At 37.7% G+C, this 17,471-nt stretch overlaps 1 protein-coding gene across 1 annotated transcript in view; it reads left to right on the plus strand.

The window, feature by feature from the left end:
- The window catches only part of FTO (FTO, alpha-ketoglutarate dependent dioxygenase), a 131,279-nt gene that overhangs the window by 42,825 nt on the left and 70,983 nt on the right, over positions 1–17,471 (plus strand). The window contains exons 5-7 of the mRNA XM_026036536.1: positions 5,110–5,189; positions 6,417–6,560; positions 12,420–12,539. Coding sequence (XP_025892321.1) covers positions 5,110–5,189; positions 6,417–6,560; positions 12,420–12,539 — 344 coding nt within the window. The remainder of the gene's footprint in view (positions 1–5,109; positions 5,190–6,416; positions 6,561–12,419; positions 12,540–17,471) is intronic.

Consider the following 17,471-nt stretch of genomic DNA (forward strand, 5'->3'; position numbering starts at 1 on the left):
AGATGTTTGATAGTCTGTTCTGCGTTTTTGTAGCTTTTGTAATTTTCCCCTGTTTACTTAAAGTACTAAAATAATAAATGTCTAAAGTGGCAACTGCCTGATAGTGTTCCCAAAATGGCCCTATGGTTTTTCAGACCTGAGGTTGTTTAGCCTTAGGGTCTTTTTCCTTATCTGTGTACATCAGAAGTGCTTTTTTATCAACCTGGTTACTTGAAGTGAGGGACGTAAGATAGATTGATCTCTACCTTTTCGATAGTGTGTTTTTATACTGTTCATGTTTTTTAAACTTCTGTAAGAGGAGGTCTTGAGCATGCTGAGAGGTGAAACATGAAAACTTTGAATAAAGATAATTTGACAGTCAAGAAAGTAACTTTAGATTCATTTATCTTGTGTTTCTATACATTGTACTTTCCAGAAAGTCATTGGCAGCTGAGTCCTCTTACTTGCAAGTGAAGCAGCATGGTAAAAGCAGTGGAAACAACATGCAGGGATGTGCAGTGCTAAGTTGTGCAACTCTGGGCATTAGGTGGTAGCTGCCCTTGAAACAGAAAGGGTGCACTTACGGTCACATGTACTTTTCTCACTACCATTCTTAGCTTTTTTCCCAACCCTAGTGAATAACTGAACAGTAGTGCAAGTCTGAATTTTTGCAGTGATCTAATGCTTGATATGGATGTTGGAAAATACTGAAATGTCAAGTCTGGTATGTGGTTTATAATTAAAAAGACAGCCCCTATTAATTCTTGTACCTGTAATATGTCAAAAATTTGCTAATATTGTACATGTAAATCTCAGGAGAGCTTTAACTTGATATTTCTAATTTTAATGTGTATATCCAATAACTCACTTGTAAATTCTGAGCTAGCAGGTAGCAAGAATATTGGACTTGTTTTTAGTTTCTTCTATTTTTTAAGTAATGTTTTTCCTCTGTTCTTCTTGGCTCTGTAAAATCTTTGTTCTTGTTGGTAGGATTTTATTGAAATGAAATCTTGAAATACAGGCCATGTGTTCTCAGCACTCGCCTTCAGGTGAAATAATAATAAGCCTTAATTTGAATGCGTACTCACACTAAACCTGGTGATAAATCCATCCATTTTAAGAGTGGTTATTACAATAACAAATGTATTTTGATTTAAAAATCAAGTCCTAACTAATTTTGAGTATGACAGCTTTTTTTAAGGCTCTTCTCTCTAATATGAAAGGGGAAAAAAAAATTGCTGAAGGATTGCAAATCTACCTAAAAACTCAAATCTGAATTTATATCATTCATGGAACGGAAACACTTTAGCCCCATTCAGAATAATATATTGGTCTGCAGAGGAAGTGCATACTGAACCCTGCTGTCTCAAGTACACAGTCAAGGGGTGTCTAATATGAAACGTGTTGGGTGCCTGCAATAAATCCAAAACGCGTGGAGGTGAGCAGAGTGCCCCATCTGCTCTGCTCCAGAGCATGCTTAACTAGGGTTGTCATGGTCTTACTATTAAATTGCAATCTTTACCCTAATCTTAGTAAGACATGACCACATTTGCAAACAGATTTACAATTTTCACTAATTTTCCTACCATGACTTCAAAACATATATAACAAAAATACTCTGGCCTTTTTCAAAGAGAGAAGATTTACTTTTCCACAGCTGTTTCCCATAGATCAAACCCTTGCTTGAAGGTTAGGGTTTGAAAACAGCATGAAGATGAACTTGGAATTTTATTCTTCTCCCTACCGCCAGCAAAATATAGTTCAAGAAGCATACAAAAATTATTTTCATAACCAACCAGAAGTCGGGTGCACACATTGCAGAGCCAGGCTTGCGGTTCAAGATAACTATTTAATAGAAACATTTCCACATGTATATAGTGGCTCATTAAAGTATTCCTAGATATTTAATCTGCTTCTATATCCACAAACTAACTTGAACCCTTTTTGCTCTCCAGCATCTTGAATGTGTTGGGAGTTATCTAACCCAGTAGTGTTTTTTTCCCTTGACTCCACATTTAATCCAAATGTTATACTCCCTGATTATTAAGGCTTCGAATCCCAGAAACTTATTTGTTGTTACCAAACTTTGATCATGTAGTTTGGCAAATCCCAGACATCTTTTTTTAGTTCAGCCTTTTAATTCATTCTGTGTTTTTGTTTTGTGCACACTTTTTTGTTTCAAAACTAAAAATATTTCTTAATTAGGGCCAGATTATCTCTAGCTTTCTGTTATGGAAGTAGGATAAGACAAATTCCATTGACCTGTAGTTTCTTGGGGAAGAATCCATAGTTTACTCGGTGCTTTCTTTCAATTTACCTGCAGTAATATCAATTTGATTTAGATTTCTGCTCTTGAAGTGTTGCTAAAAGATGGGTGAAGGAGTTGGTTGCCATGGGTTCTGCTCATCTGTCAACCTTGCATTTCCTCAGAGAACTTTTTTCTTCCTTGTCAGGCAAGTGCAGCCCTGCATGTATTTACAATACAGTTGTGTTAGTTCCACCCGTACAATGGTGAGATGAATTTTATGAAATGGTCTATGTGTAACCTTTCCTTTTCAGTCTTGGGTGATGTGATGTGTGCAAACGGATACAAGGGGAAATGCGGAATAAAATGGAGGAAAAGCATCTTAGTGCTTTTGGAAATGACCCTGTGGGATAGTAATCAGAAAAATTATTTGTTTATAGCAGTTAAAATAAATAGCACAAGTGTATTTTGTATTTGTTCTCCTAAATACTTAGGTCAGTAAGAATATCAAAGCTTTTGCCAGTGCTTCTGGTCTTGCTTCCCACCATCTTTCAAAATGAATGTTGGGAAAGAAAGCTGTGTAAATAAAAAGCTCCATTAAGAACACGTCTAAGAAGATAGAAAAGAAGAAAAGAACTCTTTTAAGAAGATAGATTTTTGCCAGCTCTGAGTGGAGTTTGTAGCTTGTGCTTTGTGTTTTCTTGAGATCCATTTCTCCTAAGAGATAGTTTGATGTGTTTTGCCTAGTGTAGTGATCTAGATTTCGTTCTGAGTCCTTACTCCTTTCTGTAAGGATTGGTTAAGATGGTTTTATTTTCTTGTTCTTGCTTGCTGTATCTTAATTTTTTCTAAATGAAGAAAGTCAGTAGGGATAAAACCTTTGTTTCCTTGGATTGCTTTGGATTGTCACATTTCGTCTGCTCTAACAGTTAAATCTATGTATGTTAGGCCCGCAGATATTTATCCGTTAGTTCCTCCTTTTCATGAAAGGAAAATGCAAGTGCGGGACTAATATTACACTATCCATATGTTGTCCAGAGATGACTGGACTGTGGTTCTAATTTGGGAGGTGAGGGGAAAGGAGCCAGTTTCATCTGTCATGAGGCAGCACCAAAAAGCATTGCCTATTACATCTTTTAATAGGATTGTTATACTATTATTATGTTGTTATCCTGTAATAATATGCCATTTTATAAAAAGTTGGAATAATAGTAATTCTTTTTCTGAAGAATCTTGTTTGAGTGTCTCAACCTTGAGAGCTAGAAAAAAGCTCTGTCTGAAGTGAATTTTGGTATCAATTTTTATCTTTTTTTATTATGCATCTAGCATAAGAACACAGCTTATAGTGTCAGTGTTGGTGCTGTTGCTGGCTGCTGAGAAAATTATGCACAGGGAGGTTTGAAAAGAGCCAGGACAGGACTGTGGGGAGCAGGATCAGGCCACAGGGCCACTGACTAATGCTTGCTGCCAGGAAAGTACTGAGATGATGATTATTGCAGTGATGGTTGTGTTTTTCCCTGAAGATGAGAGGAATCGGAAACAGTGTTTAGCAAAAACTCTGTTCTCGAACCCTTTTACACATGTGCTGCCTAAGAATTGTATGCATTTGCAGGCAATCACATCATCCGCTAATCATAGTATTTAGTATTTCATCTGTAAAGTCAAAACCTTTTTGCATCTGACCCCCAAATTATTTAAGCAGACCTCAAGTTGATAACCGTGTTTTCCAAAGTGGCTTCAGCCATCTGTACACAATCATACATGTGATTAATTTCTTTTAATAAATCTTGCCTGGGCCTGTCTCAACTAGTACTGCTATAATGGAACCCGGTTCTAAGGTGGCAGATGAATCATTGAAAAGTGGCAGGTGGAAAGGAACAGGAATAAAAGAACAAAATTTAAAAGGAATATGGATTTTTGCGATATATGCGTTCGGGAAATGGTCTCCATGTTTCTTAGATGTTCCACTTGAGACAAAGTTGAAGTTTTGTTCAGCATTCAAGCACCAAGTTTTGTTGCCAAGGGAAGATTTGGTTTTCTTCCTGTGGATGCAAGCAAACTCCTTTCAATATTGTCTGAATCTATGTTCCCCGAAACAATAGATATTCTTGAAAATATATGTTGTAATTTAACCATCTTGCAGGTCTTTCCCCTTATCTTTTACTTTCCTCCGGTAACAGATTAGATGAAAAGATTTTGGTTTTTTATGTTAGCTTTTGTGGTTGGTTGTTTTTTTTTTCACTTTTTCTGCTGACTTTGAACCTTAGGGGTTTTAACACCTGGTAGAGATTGTATAGTGGAGTTTGGGTTTTCCTGAATGACTTGTTGAGTTTGAGAGGAGAACGACAATGTCATTTTAATGGTAAGAGCGTTATGCTTTGAAGGCAGAGTTTAGAGCCCATTTAGCCTTCTGAGAGCCCAAGTATGTGCCTCTGAGATGAGCAGAGACTCTCAGATGGTTTTGAGGTTGGAAGAAAAAATGATCCGAGTCTTTTGCCTTTTTAAAATCATGTTAAAATCACCTAAAGCAATTAGGTGAAGAAAGCTTTTTGTGAGAAAAGCGTTTTTAATTTCTGGATAGTCCGTTATTTATCATGATGAATTACTTGAAAAATTTGTTTGGCGTAGCTGGGTTTTTTCCACATGGGAGATGGTACCAAGTCTACTTCTAAACCAGGTAAGCTGGGAGAAAATGTAGGTATGGGAGGTCTTTGTAACATTAAGATTATGGTAGTTCTTGTGGTCTACTAAATGCCTGGCTTTAGCAGGACAGTACTGTATGCTATTTGAATTTTTTGCTTCTAATGCTTCATGTCATGAGTTTATATCAAACAGAGTAAAGTATATTTTTTTCCTGTATTTAAGGTTTTCTTTTCTGTTTCTAGATGATCTCAATATGACACATCAACATTGTGTTCTGGCTGGTTTTGTACCTCGATTCAGCTCAACTCACAGAGTGGCAGATGTAAGTCAGAAATGGATTGCTCTTTTTTGTTTTGTCAAGTTAATATTCTGATACCATCAACCAGGCACTGTGCTGCAGTGTTCTGAACTGTAGTTCAGTTATAGCTATGACTCACTAGATGTTTTGCTTGAACTACTGCTTTTCATTTATCATTTGATCAAGGTATAGTTCCTCTCTATAGTTGAGCTAATGACAGAGCTAGGCCTATAAAATACAAATTAGCAGTGTGCTAATTCATGGATTACTGAAGAAATATGGTTGCATGTTTTTTCATTTCTGTCTGAAATCTTTTACAACTCTTGCTCTGTTTGTATTGCAGTCCCTGTTGAAAGGCAATATCCATGATGAGTTAGAAATATTCAAAAACATATGTCAGCAAGGTCCAGTGGCAGAAACAGCCTTTAGGGCAGGTCAGGACAACTAAGAGCAGTCATGAGTAGGTTTTAAATTGGATCCTTCTGATGCTTCTAGTGATGGAAGAAGCACTCAGGTGATGTAGAGTCTGAGCCTTCTCTGAGAGTTGTTTTTGGATAGCAAGGGCTCAACCTTTCACTTTGAAGTGTTAAGATACTTTTTTTTAAGTAAGCCTCTACTTTTTGTTCCTTTCTCATTTTTATCTTTAGCTTTATGTATAGAGTATTCAAATAAAGGTATCCAGAAGTAGAGATATTATTGTATTTTTTTAAAAAAGTCCTTTTTCAGGCAAACAAAATGTGCTTCTATTGCACACATATATCCAAGTACTCTTTCTCTGCCTTTTTGTAGTGTCTAATGATTTAAGACAAGTGGTAACAAATGCAAACACACATAAGAGGTAATAAAAATCAAGTATTGGAACACGAGAATGCTGCTTTATTTCTCAATAAATGTATACTTAGCTCAGTTGAGCTGAGTGTTCTATCAAAGCCAACTTTGATATAAAGTGCTATAGTATGGTGTGCATTTGAACAGACAACACAGTGTTTTTTTCTCTCAAGAATATTCCTGCTTATTGTTCCTGCTTCTGTGCTTTTTATGGGAAAATATATATTTACTTTGAATTTGAAAAGCTCTAAATGCTTATAAGATGTTCTTTAAACTGCTTTGAGCTCATATTGTATAGTATGGAAACTTTATTACCAAAATGAAACTGGGGCATCTTAATATTCTGAGGATGTATTTGAGAAATATTTAAGTTTTCAAGTACCTACTTGCATATTTACATATTTCTTTTTTTATTTTTAATAGTGTTCAAGAGGAACATTGGATTATATACTTGGTCGATGTGAGCTTGCACTGCAGAATTTACAGACTGATTCTAATCCAATGGCTTTGTCTTTGAAATCTCTGGAAGCTGCTGTTGTAAAGCAGGTGGAAGAAACACATAATGAGGTGAGATTTGCTGAAAGAGATTTCAGCCTGATTCTGAGATGCATTTTGCTCAGGAAGTTAATATGCATTAAATGCATTTAACAACTCAAGATACTGCTCTTGACTAGTTTAAAATGTGTTCTTGTTCACTTTATTATTTGAATTCATGTCTGATACTTTCATTCTCAAGCAAGACTTCATTTTTTTCCTCTTAAGATCCCTCTGCTGGTAGGTTCAAAGAGTAGTTTCAGTGAAATTTTAGTGAGATAGGTTTTCTGGTGCAAAATTTGTTGGTATGGACAAACTGAACTGCACTAATGCTTTCAGAGAGGAAGAGAGAGGAAGATAAGTTAAGGCAAGTGCAAGCAAGTAAAAATCCTATAGAAACTTTTCAGGTTTTCATCAGGCATTGAGCTAGTAGCTAATCCTCTACAGAATGCCAGATGTGAGTATATCTACTTTAAAGCATGTTCTGAAGAAAATGCAGTGGAATAGTTTTGAGGAAGAGCCAAGTTCACCTGGTGATCCTGCAGAATAGTATGAAATATAAAAGTGGGTAGTGTCATGGGGAATGTTGCTAAAATTTTGCGAGTTTTGTGTTAATGGAAGGAGTTGGTGGGCTGACATAATCTTTTTGGGTCACCTTACACTACTGGCATTTTCGAAGATAGCTAACAATACATTTTTTTCCTAGCGTTTTAAAATGACAGATTGTTTAGCTCTTCGGAAAGCTGTGCTTCCACCTGAAGTGCTTTTGGCTCTTGCAAACTGAAAAGCATTGATGGTAATCTCTTGGTAAAGTATTTATGCTGAGCTCAAATATCAGTGGTTCTTTACAGCATTGCTATATTGAAGCAGTTTGAAGGAGCTTTGCTGGATTTCGACTGAGATAAGTGTCATTGTCTTTCTACTGGGACACCTATAGTATGTACATAATTTTCATTCAAGTGACATTTGTGCAGATACTTTATTTAAATTGCCATCTCCTGGGGAATGTAATACGGCATATCATTGCTAAAACTTTGTAAAACGTTCGTTTATATTGTGTTTAGGGAAGGTAAAATTGAGTGCAGTGATGGCAAAAGATTTGTTCCCTTCTATTTAGCAAAATGGTTCCTAGAACGATTGCAAGAAGCCTGATGCACGCAGGGCTTTACAAAACATTAATCAGACGCAGTCCATAAAACTCTATGCATATGTGGCTTGCACAGCCAGGGCCACATGCACAGCTGGTGTGAATTTGCATGGGCCCTTGAACATCAAAGACCTGTGCCGTTTACATCAGGTGAGAGACTAGCCCCTGGTGTTTGCAGTCACCTGAATAATTTTGCTGTGTGACATACAGGGATGTTTCCTGTTACACATATGGGATATGCTATAGCAGGAATCATTGTTTAACTTGTACATATTGCGCACTTAGTCTTAGTGGACACATTGGACCTATATTTCATTTGCAAGGAGAATACCCACTCACTTTTTAAACTTTTTTCTGAAGTCACCTCTTCCCTTGAAGGATAAATACCATATGTTGAAGTGCTGTCTAAGCTTTGCCTTTTATTTGCTGTACAAGTAGGAAAAGTCATCTGTGGCTTTACATGGTGATAAATACGTGTTTTGTTTTTGCATATCACTGAAGTGAAAACATAAGTATCTGTGAGGCAGTTTTTTGTATATGAAAAAGCTTCCTACTGTCTTTTATTCCTTGTATGATAAATCTGTGTAGTTTCAGGCACTAGGACTGCTTTTAGATTCAGGTTTTAACAGGCATATGAAGAACATGTTTCATTTTGTCAAAGTACCAAGTTGTTCAGCTACTGATGAAAAAATAAGTGTGATCAGGATTTGATTAGTCTTTCCATTTTTTCTTGGGTTTCTCAGTTTTTTTAAAAGTTAAAGCTCTACTAGAAATGGCAAACACAAAAGAATGAAGAACATAATGAAGAATTCCCACCTTGTTTTGACTGTATATTTCTGTTCGAATGGCCAGCTTGCTCTGCTAGATCTCAACTACCTTGTAAATCTTCTATCTCATTGTAATATCCTTTGTAACAGAAGATTTTCATAGGTGTTAGTCCAGATGACTACATGCAACTGTTTTTTCCTGATTTTGTATTTACTAAAATATTAGTTTTTTTCTTATTTCTTGTTGGTACCTGTGAAGTTATGATCAGAAATGATTGACTGGAACAGAACCATAGAGCAGGCATCAAGCTATGAGCAACTCAGTTAAAAAGTAGTAGTATAGCCCTGGTTCATAGTGACTGCTGGAACAAACAGCAATGCCAAATGAGATCTAGATGAATTAGCTCTGTCTGCTGGAGGGCAAAGACCAGGAGCAATCTGGAAGGGTGATGGAGGAAGTATGATTCTTCACTCTGTGGGCATGAAAATTGACTTGCTGAGCTGATCAAGTAGACCAGAACTGAAAGGCTCAAGCTTTGGAGGAGATTGTTTTTTTTTAATTCTGGTCAGAGCACAGAAACTGGCAACCAAGGAGAATTTAAATATTTCTTTGGACTTCAGTCTTGGTGCTGTGGCTTTGCATTTCAAAAAACAGTTTGTTGCTTTGAGTAATGCAAAGTCTGATAGTAGGTTCCTGTTATGTGAGATGGTGTCAGGAGTTCCTTATTGGCACATACCAGTTTAATCATTAAATATTACCTGTAAAGCAAAGTGTGTGGGAATTTGTGTGTTTTTTGAATTTGATTTTCTCACAAGTTTCAAACTAGGTGCTCAAGTTGCAAAGAGCAGATCTCATCTTGCGGTCTCAGCAGTGCTGACTGAATCCTTCATCTTATGAGGTTGATGGGTTACTCTTCTTGGGAGGTACTGTCACTTGTGTATGGGTTTCTCTTCTGAAAACAGTGGCTCGGTTGAGTATGGTGAATGCACAGGGATATTGGGCAACCTGGGCTACCTAAGTTGCAAGATACGTGGTGGTAAATCCTGGGGTCACCGCTGAGAAAAGGTAGCAGTGTACACAGCCAAGGCAGGTTAATGTGTGTTAGCACACTGCAGCGAAGTGGAAGCATGCTTAGTGGCTGGCTGGTACAAAAGAGAGAAAATATAGCTCACCTGCATGTATGGCATTTAATAACCAATACTTTTAAATAATTGACTGGGGAGCACTGCCTCACAAAATGTCAAATGCTGCTGTTGGCCTTTTACTACCCAGTATTGACTATAACCTAAAACTGGCCTTTAATCATTGTTTAAAGGACAACTTGGAAATATGTTGAGGTTAGGCATGAGGCCTCATTCTCAGCATATGCAAGGAGGTAACTTGGCTTAAATGAAAATTAATTAGGAGGTAAAAATGTTTCCTAAAATGTGAAGCTTTTTTAAATGTTAATCTAGTTAGGCTTTGTGCAATTCAATTACTGCTTCCTAACATGAATTAAAGTTATTCTGGCATACAGGAATCTCTGCATGAAAATTCATTCACAAAGTCCTCAACGAGGGGAGCTGTTAATATAAATTTCTGTCAAGAGGATGAGTGTTCTCTAACTTTGTTTGCTGTCTAGAATGGAGCTTTCTTTTCCTTGTGATGCTTCCTGTTGTTTTTCTGCCTGGTGCCTTTCCTCCTGCTCATAGGAAGTGAGAGAAGCGAGTGACCTAATAGGAATGCCTTCCTCGTGCCAGACAAAAGTACTGCTGAATAGAGTTCAATGAGAGAAAGAGATATGTAGCTCCAAGGGATCTTGGAAAGCAGAGAGCATGTGCACATGTTAAAGCATGTCCTTAGTAATGGACTCAAAGTGTTCAAATGTTAATTTAAGAATAAAAAGTGATTTGTCAGAGTTGGAATTTCTGAAGAATTTTTAACCATTATCTATTTGTGCTTATACATGTCTGAGGATAGATGAATAGAGAAAGTCACCCTTGCTTCTTTAGCATGATATTTTTTCTTGAATCAACAGTTATGTGCTCATGGTTATTTCTGTAATATTTCAATATTTCAAAGCTGGCACTTATTAAGCAGTTTTTGGATAAATTGGTAGATGAGACGCTGGTCCCCCCTCACACACACTCTTTTATTACCTAAGTCAGAGGCTAAACTAAGATGATGTGACATGGTATGAACCTGGATTTGAGTGCTGGTAAAGGTCTACATCATTTAAAAAAAAAAAAAAAAAAAAAACAAAAAACAGATTTCAGGTTGGTACAAGGAGCCCTGGAGAGACCAGCTATTCTAGCACTGAATGAACAAGCCCATTGCTCAGTACATCTTGCACCTAGTGAATGGATAGTTTCCATGTGAAGATGTAGCCTTGTTTTCTTTGTATTAAGAAAAGATATAGATTAATGGCCTTGTATGGATTATTTCCTGGCACATTGTGCTTGCCCATCTACTAATGTTACAGCCCTTCCAATGGGAGAGACCAGCAAAAAGAAGGAAAAAAGGTTGCTGAGTACCCAAAGCTCTAGCTGGATTGTTCAAGTGGCTGGCCATCCCCAAACTCTGTATGCTCACTTGCAACAAAATGCAGCTCCATATTGCATCCCTGGTTAATACTAGAGAAGCAGTAACCTTTCCTTGGTTTTACTAGGAGGGATGTCTGTCACCAAACTAAAAAGCTGCTAAGCTTGCAGGGCTTGTTTCTGTTTTGTAAAAATACTTCTGCCAACTTTTGTTTCACTGAGTGGTTTTAATATTCTTTTCTTTTGCATTTAAGTAGCTTTTACTAAAATCATTAATGGACAATGACTACACAGTTTGTGTTACCTGAAACACTTGCCTGTCCCTCTACTTTGAGGAAAGAAGGGAAGTGACAGCTTTGGGCAGTTCTTGTTCTTGCAGCTTTACAGTTTCTTTGCTCAAGTCATCAGCACTGAGTGGGGATAAACAAAACCTTCTTTGTGGTAGCAAGCAATGATGAAAGCAGCTTTGAACTGTGTACAGTAACTATCACAACAAAAATAAATATGTAGAGACAAGAAATGCAAATTTCTATTGAAGAAAAAGGCTCACCATTAATTACGATAAATGGAAATATTTTGGTGAAAGATTGTTTCATGAGTTACTTCCATCTATTTGAAATTTTGGAAATTTAATATTAATTCCACCTGAAGTTTCATGTACCTATATGTGTAGTGGAAACCACCCTCCTCAATATACCTTCTTTGCTTTATATTTAAAAAATGCATTACTTTGCTTCTGAGAGCATTTGTATTGCTTCATTTGAGGATTAGTTTTCTTCATAAAACACACTTTTCAGATGAGCTTCACGGGGGGGGAAAAAAAAGAAAAACTTGGGTGCCCAGAAAAGCCGTGAGGTGCCCTGCGAGCGCCACTGGTGCCATGGGACAGAGCCCAAGCAGCTTGGGGACATCCCCTCCTAGTGCAGGTCTGACAGAGTAGGGCTCTAAGTCCTGTGTTTAGATCCAGGTAATCTGGAAGTTACTGGTAGTTACCAGATTAATGGGAGAACTGTCACAATCCAGGTTTCATTTTAATGCTACTCTCCTGTTCCTTAGCTACTGACTAGTCCTATTTGGGTTATTTTATTAGTGCAAGTTTCTTTGGTCTTTTGTTTGACTAAACTCTTTCCCCACCCACAGTGTTAATCAAAATAAGTCACACTTGATGCACATTTGACCAAGTTATGAGAAAGCTTAAATTTCTGGAATTTGTTGTACATGTCCTGTGTGTAAAGAAGTTTTTTTTGCACTTCTCTAGGCTTTGTGGGAGTTGCTTGGTTTGCAAGGAGTAGAAGAGAAAACAGCACCTAGGTGTTAGGAGGCATTTGGAAACAAGGACCTGAGTAAACTTCTGCTTTTGTGTGACATAGTCTCAGTGTTGTTGAATTCATTACCTACCCCAGTGTGCTGCCCTAAAGGGACACAAGTGACATGCCACTGTGTGTTTTTGCCTTGCAGGTTGAGTTTGAATGGCTTAGGCAGTTTTGGTTCCAAGGCAAGCGCTATTTGAAGTGCACTGATTGGTGGCTTAAGCCTATGGCTAAACTACAGGAATTTTGGAGGAAAATGGAAGTTATGGTGAGTACCACTAGTGTATACTCTTGAACTTTTAGAGCTTAATTCTAGAGCACGAGAGCCTCCACTATAGTGTTTATATTTGTGTTGAAACATCAGACTTTACTTCAAGCAATATGAAAAGTAGGATCAATGGCAGCCTTCTGTTACCTCCTTGTTTTTCTGTCACAGTAACCAAAATATGAATAAATTTTTAAGAAAAGGGTAAGATTTTAGTTATTTCCTTTCTTTGCTTGTTTATAAAGTCTGACAGCTTCCAAAGATGACAAGTGAGAAGTACAGCATGCCAATTGATACACGAAGCTGTCTCATGCTGTTGTATGGAAGAGTTGAGCGCAACAAGGTGCTTAAGCCTGTCACTGACAGCAGTGGTGAATGTGCCAGGGCAGAGCTGAGAGTAAAATCCAGTGGTCTGGGGGTAGAACTCTGTCCAGCTCATACCTGCACTTAAGTCACAGCAAGGCCCTGCAGCAAATTCTGGTGGGTGCTGAGCCAATTAGTTGCCTGAATAATAGGAGTTATGGCAGTTCCTATATATTTAAAAGCATGTCCCTGCCTTCCTTAAACTGCCTGAGTGGTATCAGTGACAGCCAGTTATCCCAGTAGAGCCTCAGCTGGGAGACCTTGTGTTTGATAAAGGTGCTGCCATGCCTGCCCATGTGTGTTTATGCAGGAGGAGCTACGCTGACAAAAGTGCCTGTCTCGCTAGGATCCTTGTGGCTGCAGCAGCAGCTTCTCAAAGGAATTTCTGCTGGTCATGACTTGAGCCTCAATTTGTCCAGAGCTGTCTTGGAAAAGTTTGTGGTATAGGCCAGGATGCTCAATATGATTTGAGTAGAGATGTTTTCCAAATCTGAGGCGTGTTGCAACAAGGAGGGTGCCAGTCAGTTTGAGAGGCAAAAGTATTTCTCAGACTGGTGTGCAAGAGCTCTAAGCTCTTCCTGCAGCAACTGCTTTCAGATTTGAAAAGTGCTGTGGAAAAGTGGGACTTTGTGAAATCAATTGCTGCAAGAAGTCAGTGAACCCTGGGTTCTTGAACAAAAGTTGGGAAATGATTTTCTAACCTGCTTATTTTTACATAACTTTTTTGCTTTTTCATGTGCTCACGTTCTGCTAATGTTTTGGAGATCTCGAATGAACTGCTTTGTTAGAATAACCTTTTGGTTTGTTTTTTTTTAAATGACAACTTACCCTCTCGTAGCACAGACTTATACGAGATAGAGACAAGAATGTTTGATTGTTATTTTATATCCATTGTGTGTCGAGAACATGGGAAAACAGCAAACTGGGGAATTCTCAAGGGTTAGATTTTCTGCAATTGGTGTGACATTACCATGTGGCTCTAATTAGAAACATGGTGGCGTCAGTGTATCTCCTTTCAACAGGCCTCAGGATGATATTTATCAGCAAGCTGAAGGTTTGGGCCAAGACAGAAGCTGCTTCTAATTTAAAATTTAAAAATTGTTTTAATGTTTTATGACTTATAACACATTAATCACAATTAATTTCAGCTATTGGAGGAGACAGAAGAGAATTTTAATTGAGAATGTCTGTGTTGCTCAGACGCGACGTAAATCTGATGCTTGCTGTGGTTGGGACTTGGTGGTGGCTTTTTTGTCTCCCAACCTCCAGCGCTGGGACTCTGAGGAAGGGACAGGAGGGGGCAATGTTGAGCCGTGGTCCCAGCGCCACAACAGGCACCGGCTACAAAAAATACACCGAAATGGAGCATTAACATCGGGAATTATCCCTGTTGCTTCAAGTTAGCTATAATCTCTGAGATTCCATAACACAGGAAATCAATTGTGGGTTAACAAATTCAACAGCAATTTAACATAAAAAGTGCAGTGTTTTCCTCTGTCTTTGGCTTCCCCAGCATTAAGTTAAATCAAAAAGGTATTTCTGAAGGTACCTCATAGTCTGCATTCAGTGTTTTTACTCCAAATCTATAGTTTTAGCTGGATGATTCTCTTTTAACACAAAAGATTATTGCATTATAATATGGAAAAGTGTTTAAATTATAAGTTTTGCAATTGTTTATCTTGTTTCAGGAGAATATTATGACTTAGAAGGTGTTTTTTCTTAAAGAAAAATAATTAAGCAGTGTATTTTTCTTTAGATTTGTGAGCAGAGCAACTCCCAACATGTTTTATGTGTGTGTCTGGAGTGTTACGAAGTCAGGCATGGGATGTCTGTGTGCTCTTCTCCCGATTTAGTGATGCATTTAAAAAGAGGGGAGAGTTTTATAATATTTGATTCTGCTTCCTGTAATTTCTCTAGTGTCACAACAAGATAAAATAGTTCAGAAAATTTAACGCAGTGTCCCCAAACCTTTGGGCTTTACCTTGTATTTTTGAACATTACAGTAGGTAGCCAATTTTATCTCAACGTGTATTCCTGGCATTTCTTTCCCTGGGGAGAGTTTTACTTATAGCTCACTCTTGTGATGTAAATGCTAAACCTTTCATTTGAATGACATTCTGATAAAGCATCACTTCTCCCACAATATTACCCCGTGCATTTATGAACCATTAAACCTAAAGCAGTTTAACCCATCGTCTTTTCTCCCGGTCTCTTCCCCCCTACCCCCACTCTGAAAAATATGAAGGGTATTCAAATGTTTGAGGGTTTTTTGTTAAAAGTCATCCAAGATTAACACGTTATCATGTGCAACATCGGGATAAACGCTTGCTGGATTCAAAGGGAGAGTTACCATTTGAAAAAAAGACTGTACAAGCTTTGCTTTCTGGGTAAAGAGAAGTCTGAAAAGCTTAAATCTCATGTGATGTGACGAAGTCCTGCTGTAGCTGTTCTGAGATTCAGCGGAGAGACAATTTGTCTCTCAGGGTCTGATATCATGCAAACCTCAAAAATCTGACATTTATTTTAGCTCTAAAAATGTTTTAACACCATGCCAAATCAGCAAGAACTCTCGAAATCCTACAGGCTCTTTTTGTTTATTTTGTTTCAGGCTGATTCATATTTGACTAAGTAAAACGTAAATCAGTGCGGTGTTTTTTGTTTGTGGAATGAAAAGTAAATAGATGTGCTTATACTCAGAAATATCAAATGCCAAGGAGTATTTTTTGTTTGTTTTCCTAGTGTTCCTTTAAAGAATGAAGACGCTAGTAGTGCTATATGGTATGAATTGTATTTCCTGCTTTGACAGTCCATTTAGCAGTGTAGCAATGTATTTATATGGCATTTGGCCTTAATAACCTTTATTGACTTTGGTGGGTCAGAGCCAAGACTGGGATTATTAAAATGTATCAGTTTCATTGCAGTATAAAATCACAACATATATAATTATGTTAGGTAGGCTAGGCTCCATTTAATCCCACCCATTTATGCAGGAATTTGGCAAGAGGAAGAAAATCATAGTACTAAAATGTGCAGAAACATATGACTGATTCTGAGTTATATTTAACAGCAGAACTGTTTGCTTACTATAAAAGTCTTAAAGGAATGCAACATAGATCTTAAAGAACTATTTTTTCATGTTATAACTTAAATGCAAATAATTGTTATACCATTTGTTTTACATTTTGACATTCTAAAAACACAGCTAATGGTATTGAAATGCTGCATACCTTTAAGTTTAAAATGTGGGATAAAACCAGCAGGGCACATAGTGTATTTATGCTGGGCACCGAGACATTTCTTGCAGGCTGGTATCTTGGTATACAACATTTTCACCTGGATTTGGAAGTTTTTAACAACTGTGCTAACTAGTCGTAATTCCTTTTCTCCTCAATATTATCCTTTTATCAATTTATACAAATGAATTGCAATTGGAGAACCAAGCTATTTTCTTGAGACATCATTTTTTTCCTCCCCCTTTTTGAAATCTGCTTCATTATTTGCTGCTGTTGCTGCATGTGAAGCATGTTCCTGCTGTAAGCCACTATTGTCCAGGGCTTTTAGCCCGGCAGGCAGAATTGAGTCTAGGCTGAAACTTGAGCTACAAAATCTCAGCCCAGGGCCATAATATATTTTCATATTTTTTTTCCCAAATTAAAACAAGGGTTTAAATGTGTGTTTAAATCAGAATCTTTCAGTTCCAGAATAACTGTGATAAACTCTAAAGGCAAAATGTTTTTTAAAGGAATTCTCATAGCTTTCCCAGCCTTTGGCCTTTTGAACACTTAACCATGTACATTAAATATATATATATATACACACCGGTGTTGCAAACGGGCTGTTTGTTTAGCATTTTCGGAAAATGCAGAGCAACTGAAGTGACGTTCGAATGGGTCTGACCTTGTCAGGCAGGATTCGGGAGATGCAGAGGCAGGATGTAAATGGCTTTGCTGTGGCGCTGGCCACTGCTGTGGCGCAGCCCTGCACCCGGACCCGCCGCGATGGGTGAGCTTATTTGCCTAATGAGCTGTGAAATGCAGGCACAACGCGGCAGCTCCAAGACCCAAATTTTAGCCATATCTCTTGTCTTGCTGGGCTTTTCTTATCTGCTTATGCCAGACCCCTTGAATAAATGTTTTTGGCAGGTTATGTTTTATGTACACCAGGAGTCAAGTGTTCCTGGAAATGTACCTTTTATCTTAAACAACAATAATAAAACCTCAAAATGTGATCCTGAAGGTCTTTTTTGCCACTAATTTCCTTGAGTCCTGTATTTATAACTCCCAGAAATATGAGCAAAGGTTCAGCATTGTTGACAGCAGAATTGCTAACCGTCTTTTTTAAAGAAAAAGTTGTATTCCACATCTTCCTTAAAAAATATTTACAATTCTGAGGGAATTCAGACCTAAGCTTCCAAAACAAAGTGTGTGCTGAAAGCACAAAGGGCTGTGTTTATGATTCCCTTTGAAGTGTTTTTGCAACAGGATAAGGAAAATTTTAGAAACTGTCTGATAGTGTTCAGGGTAAATACTTAAACCCCTTTAGAGAATTTCACACACAGATACTGTGCAGCAG

Source organism: Nothoprocta perdicaria, unplaced genomic scaffold (genome assembly GCF_003342845.1).
Source record: "Nothoprocta perdicaria isolate Ctin4 unplaced genomic scaffold, notPer1 scaffold_18, whole genome shotgun sequence".
In the NCBI taxonomy this organism is placed as follows: domain Eukaryota; kingdom Metazoa; phylum Chordata; class Aves; order Tinamiformes; family Tinamidae; genus Nothoprocta; species Nothoprocta perdicaria.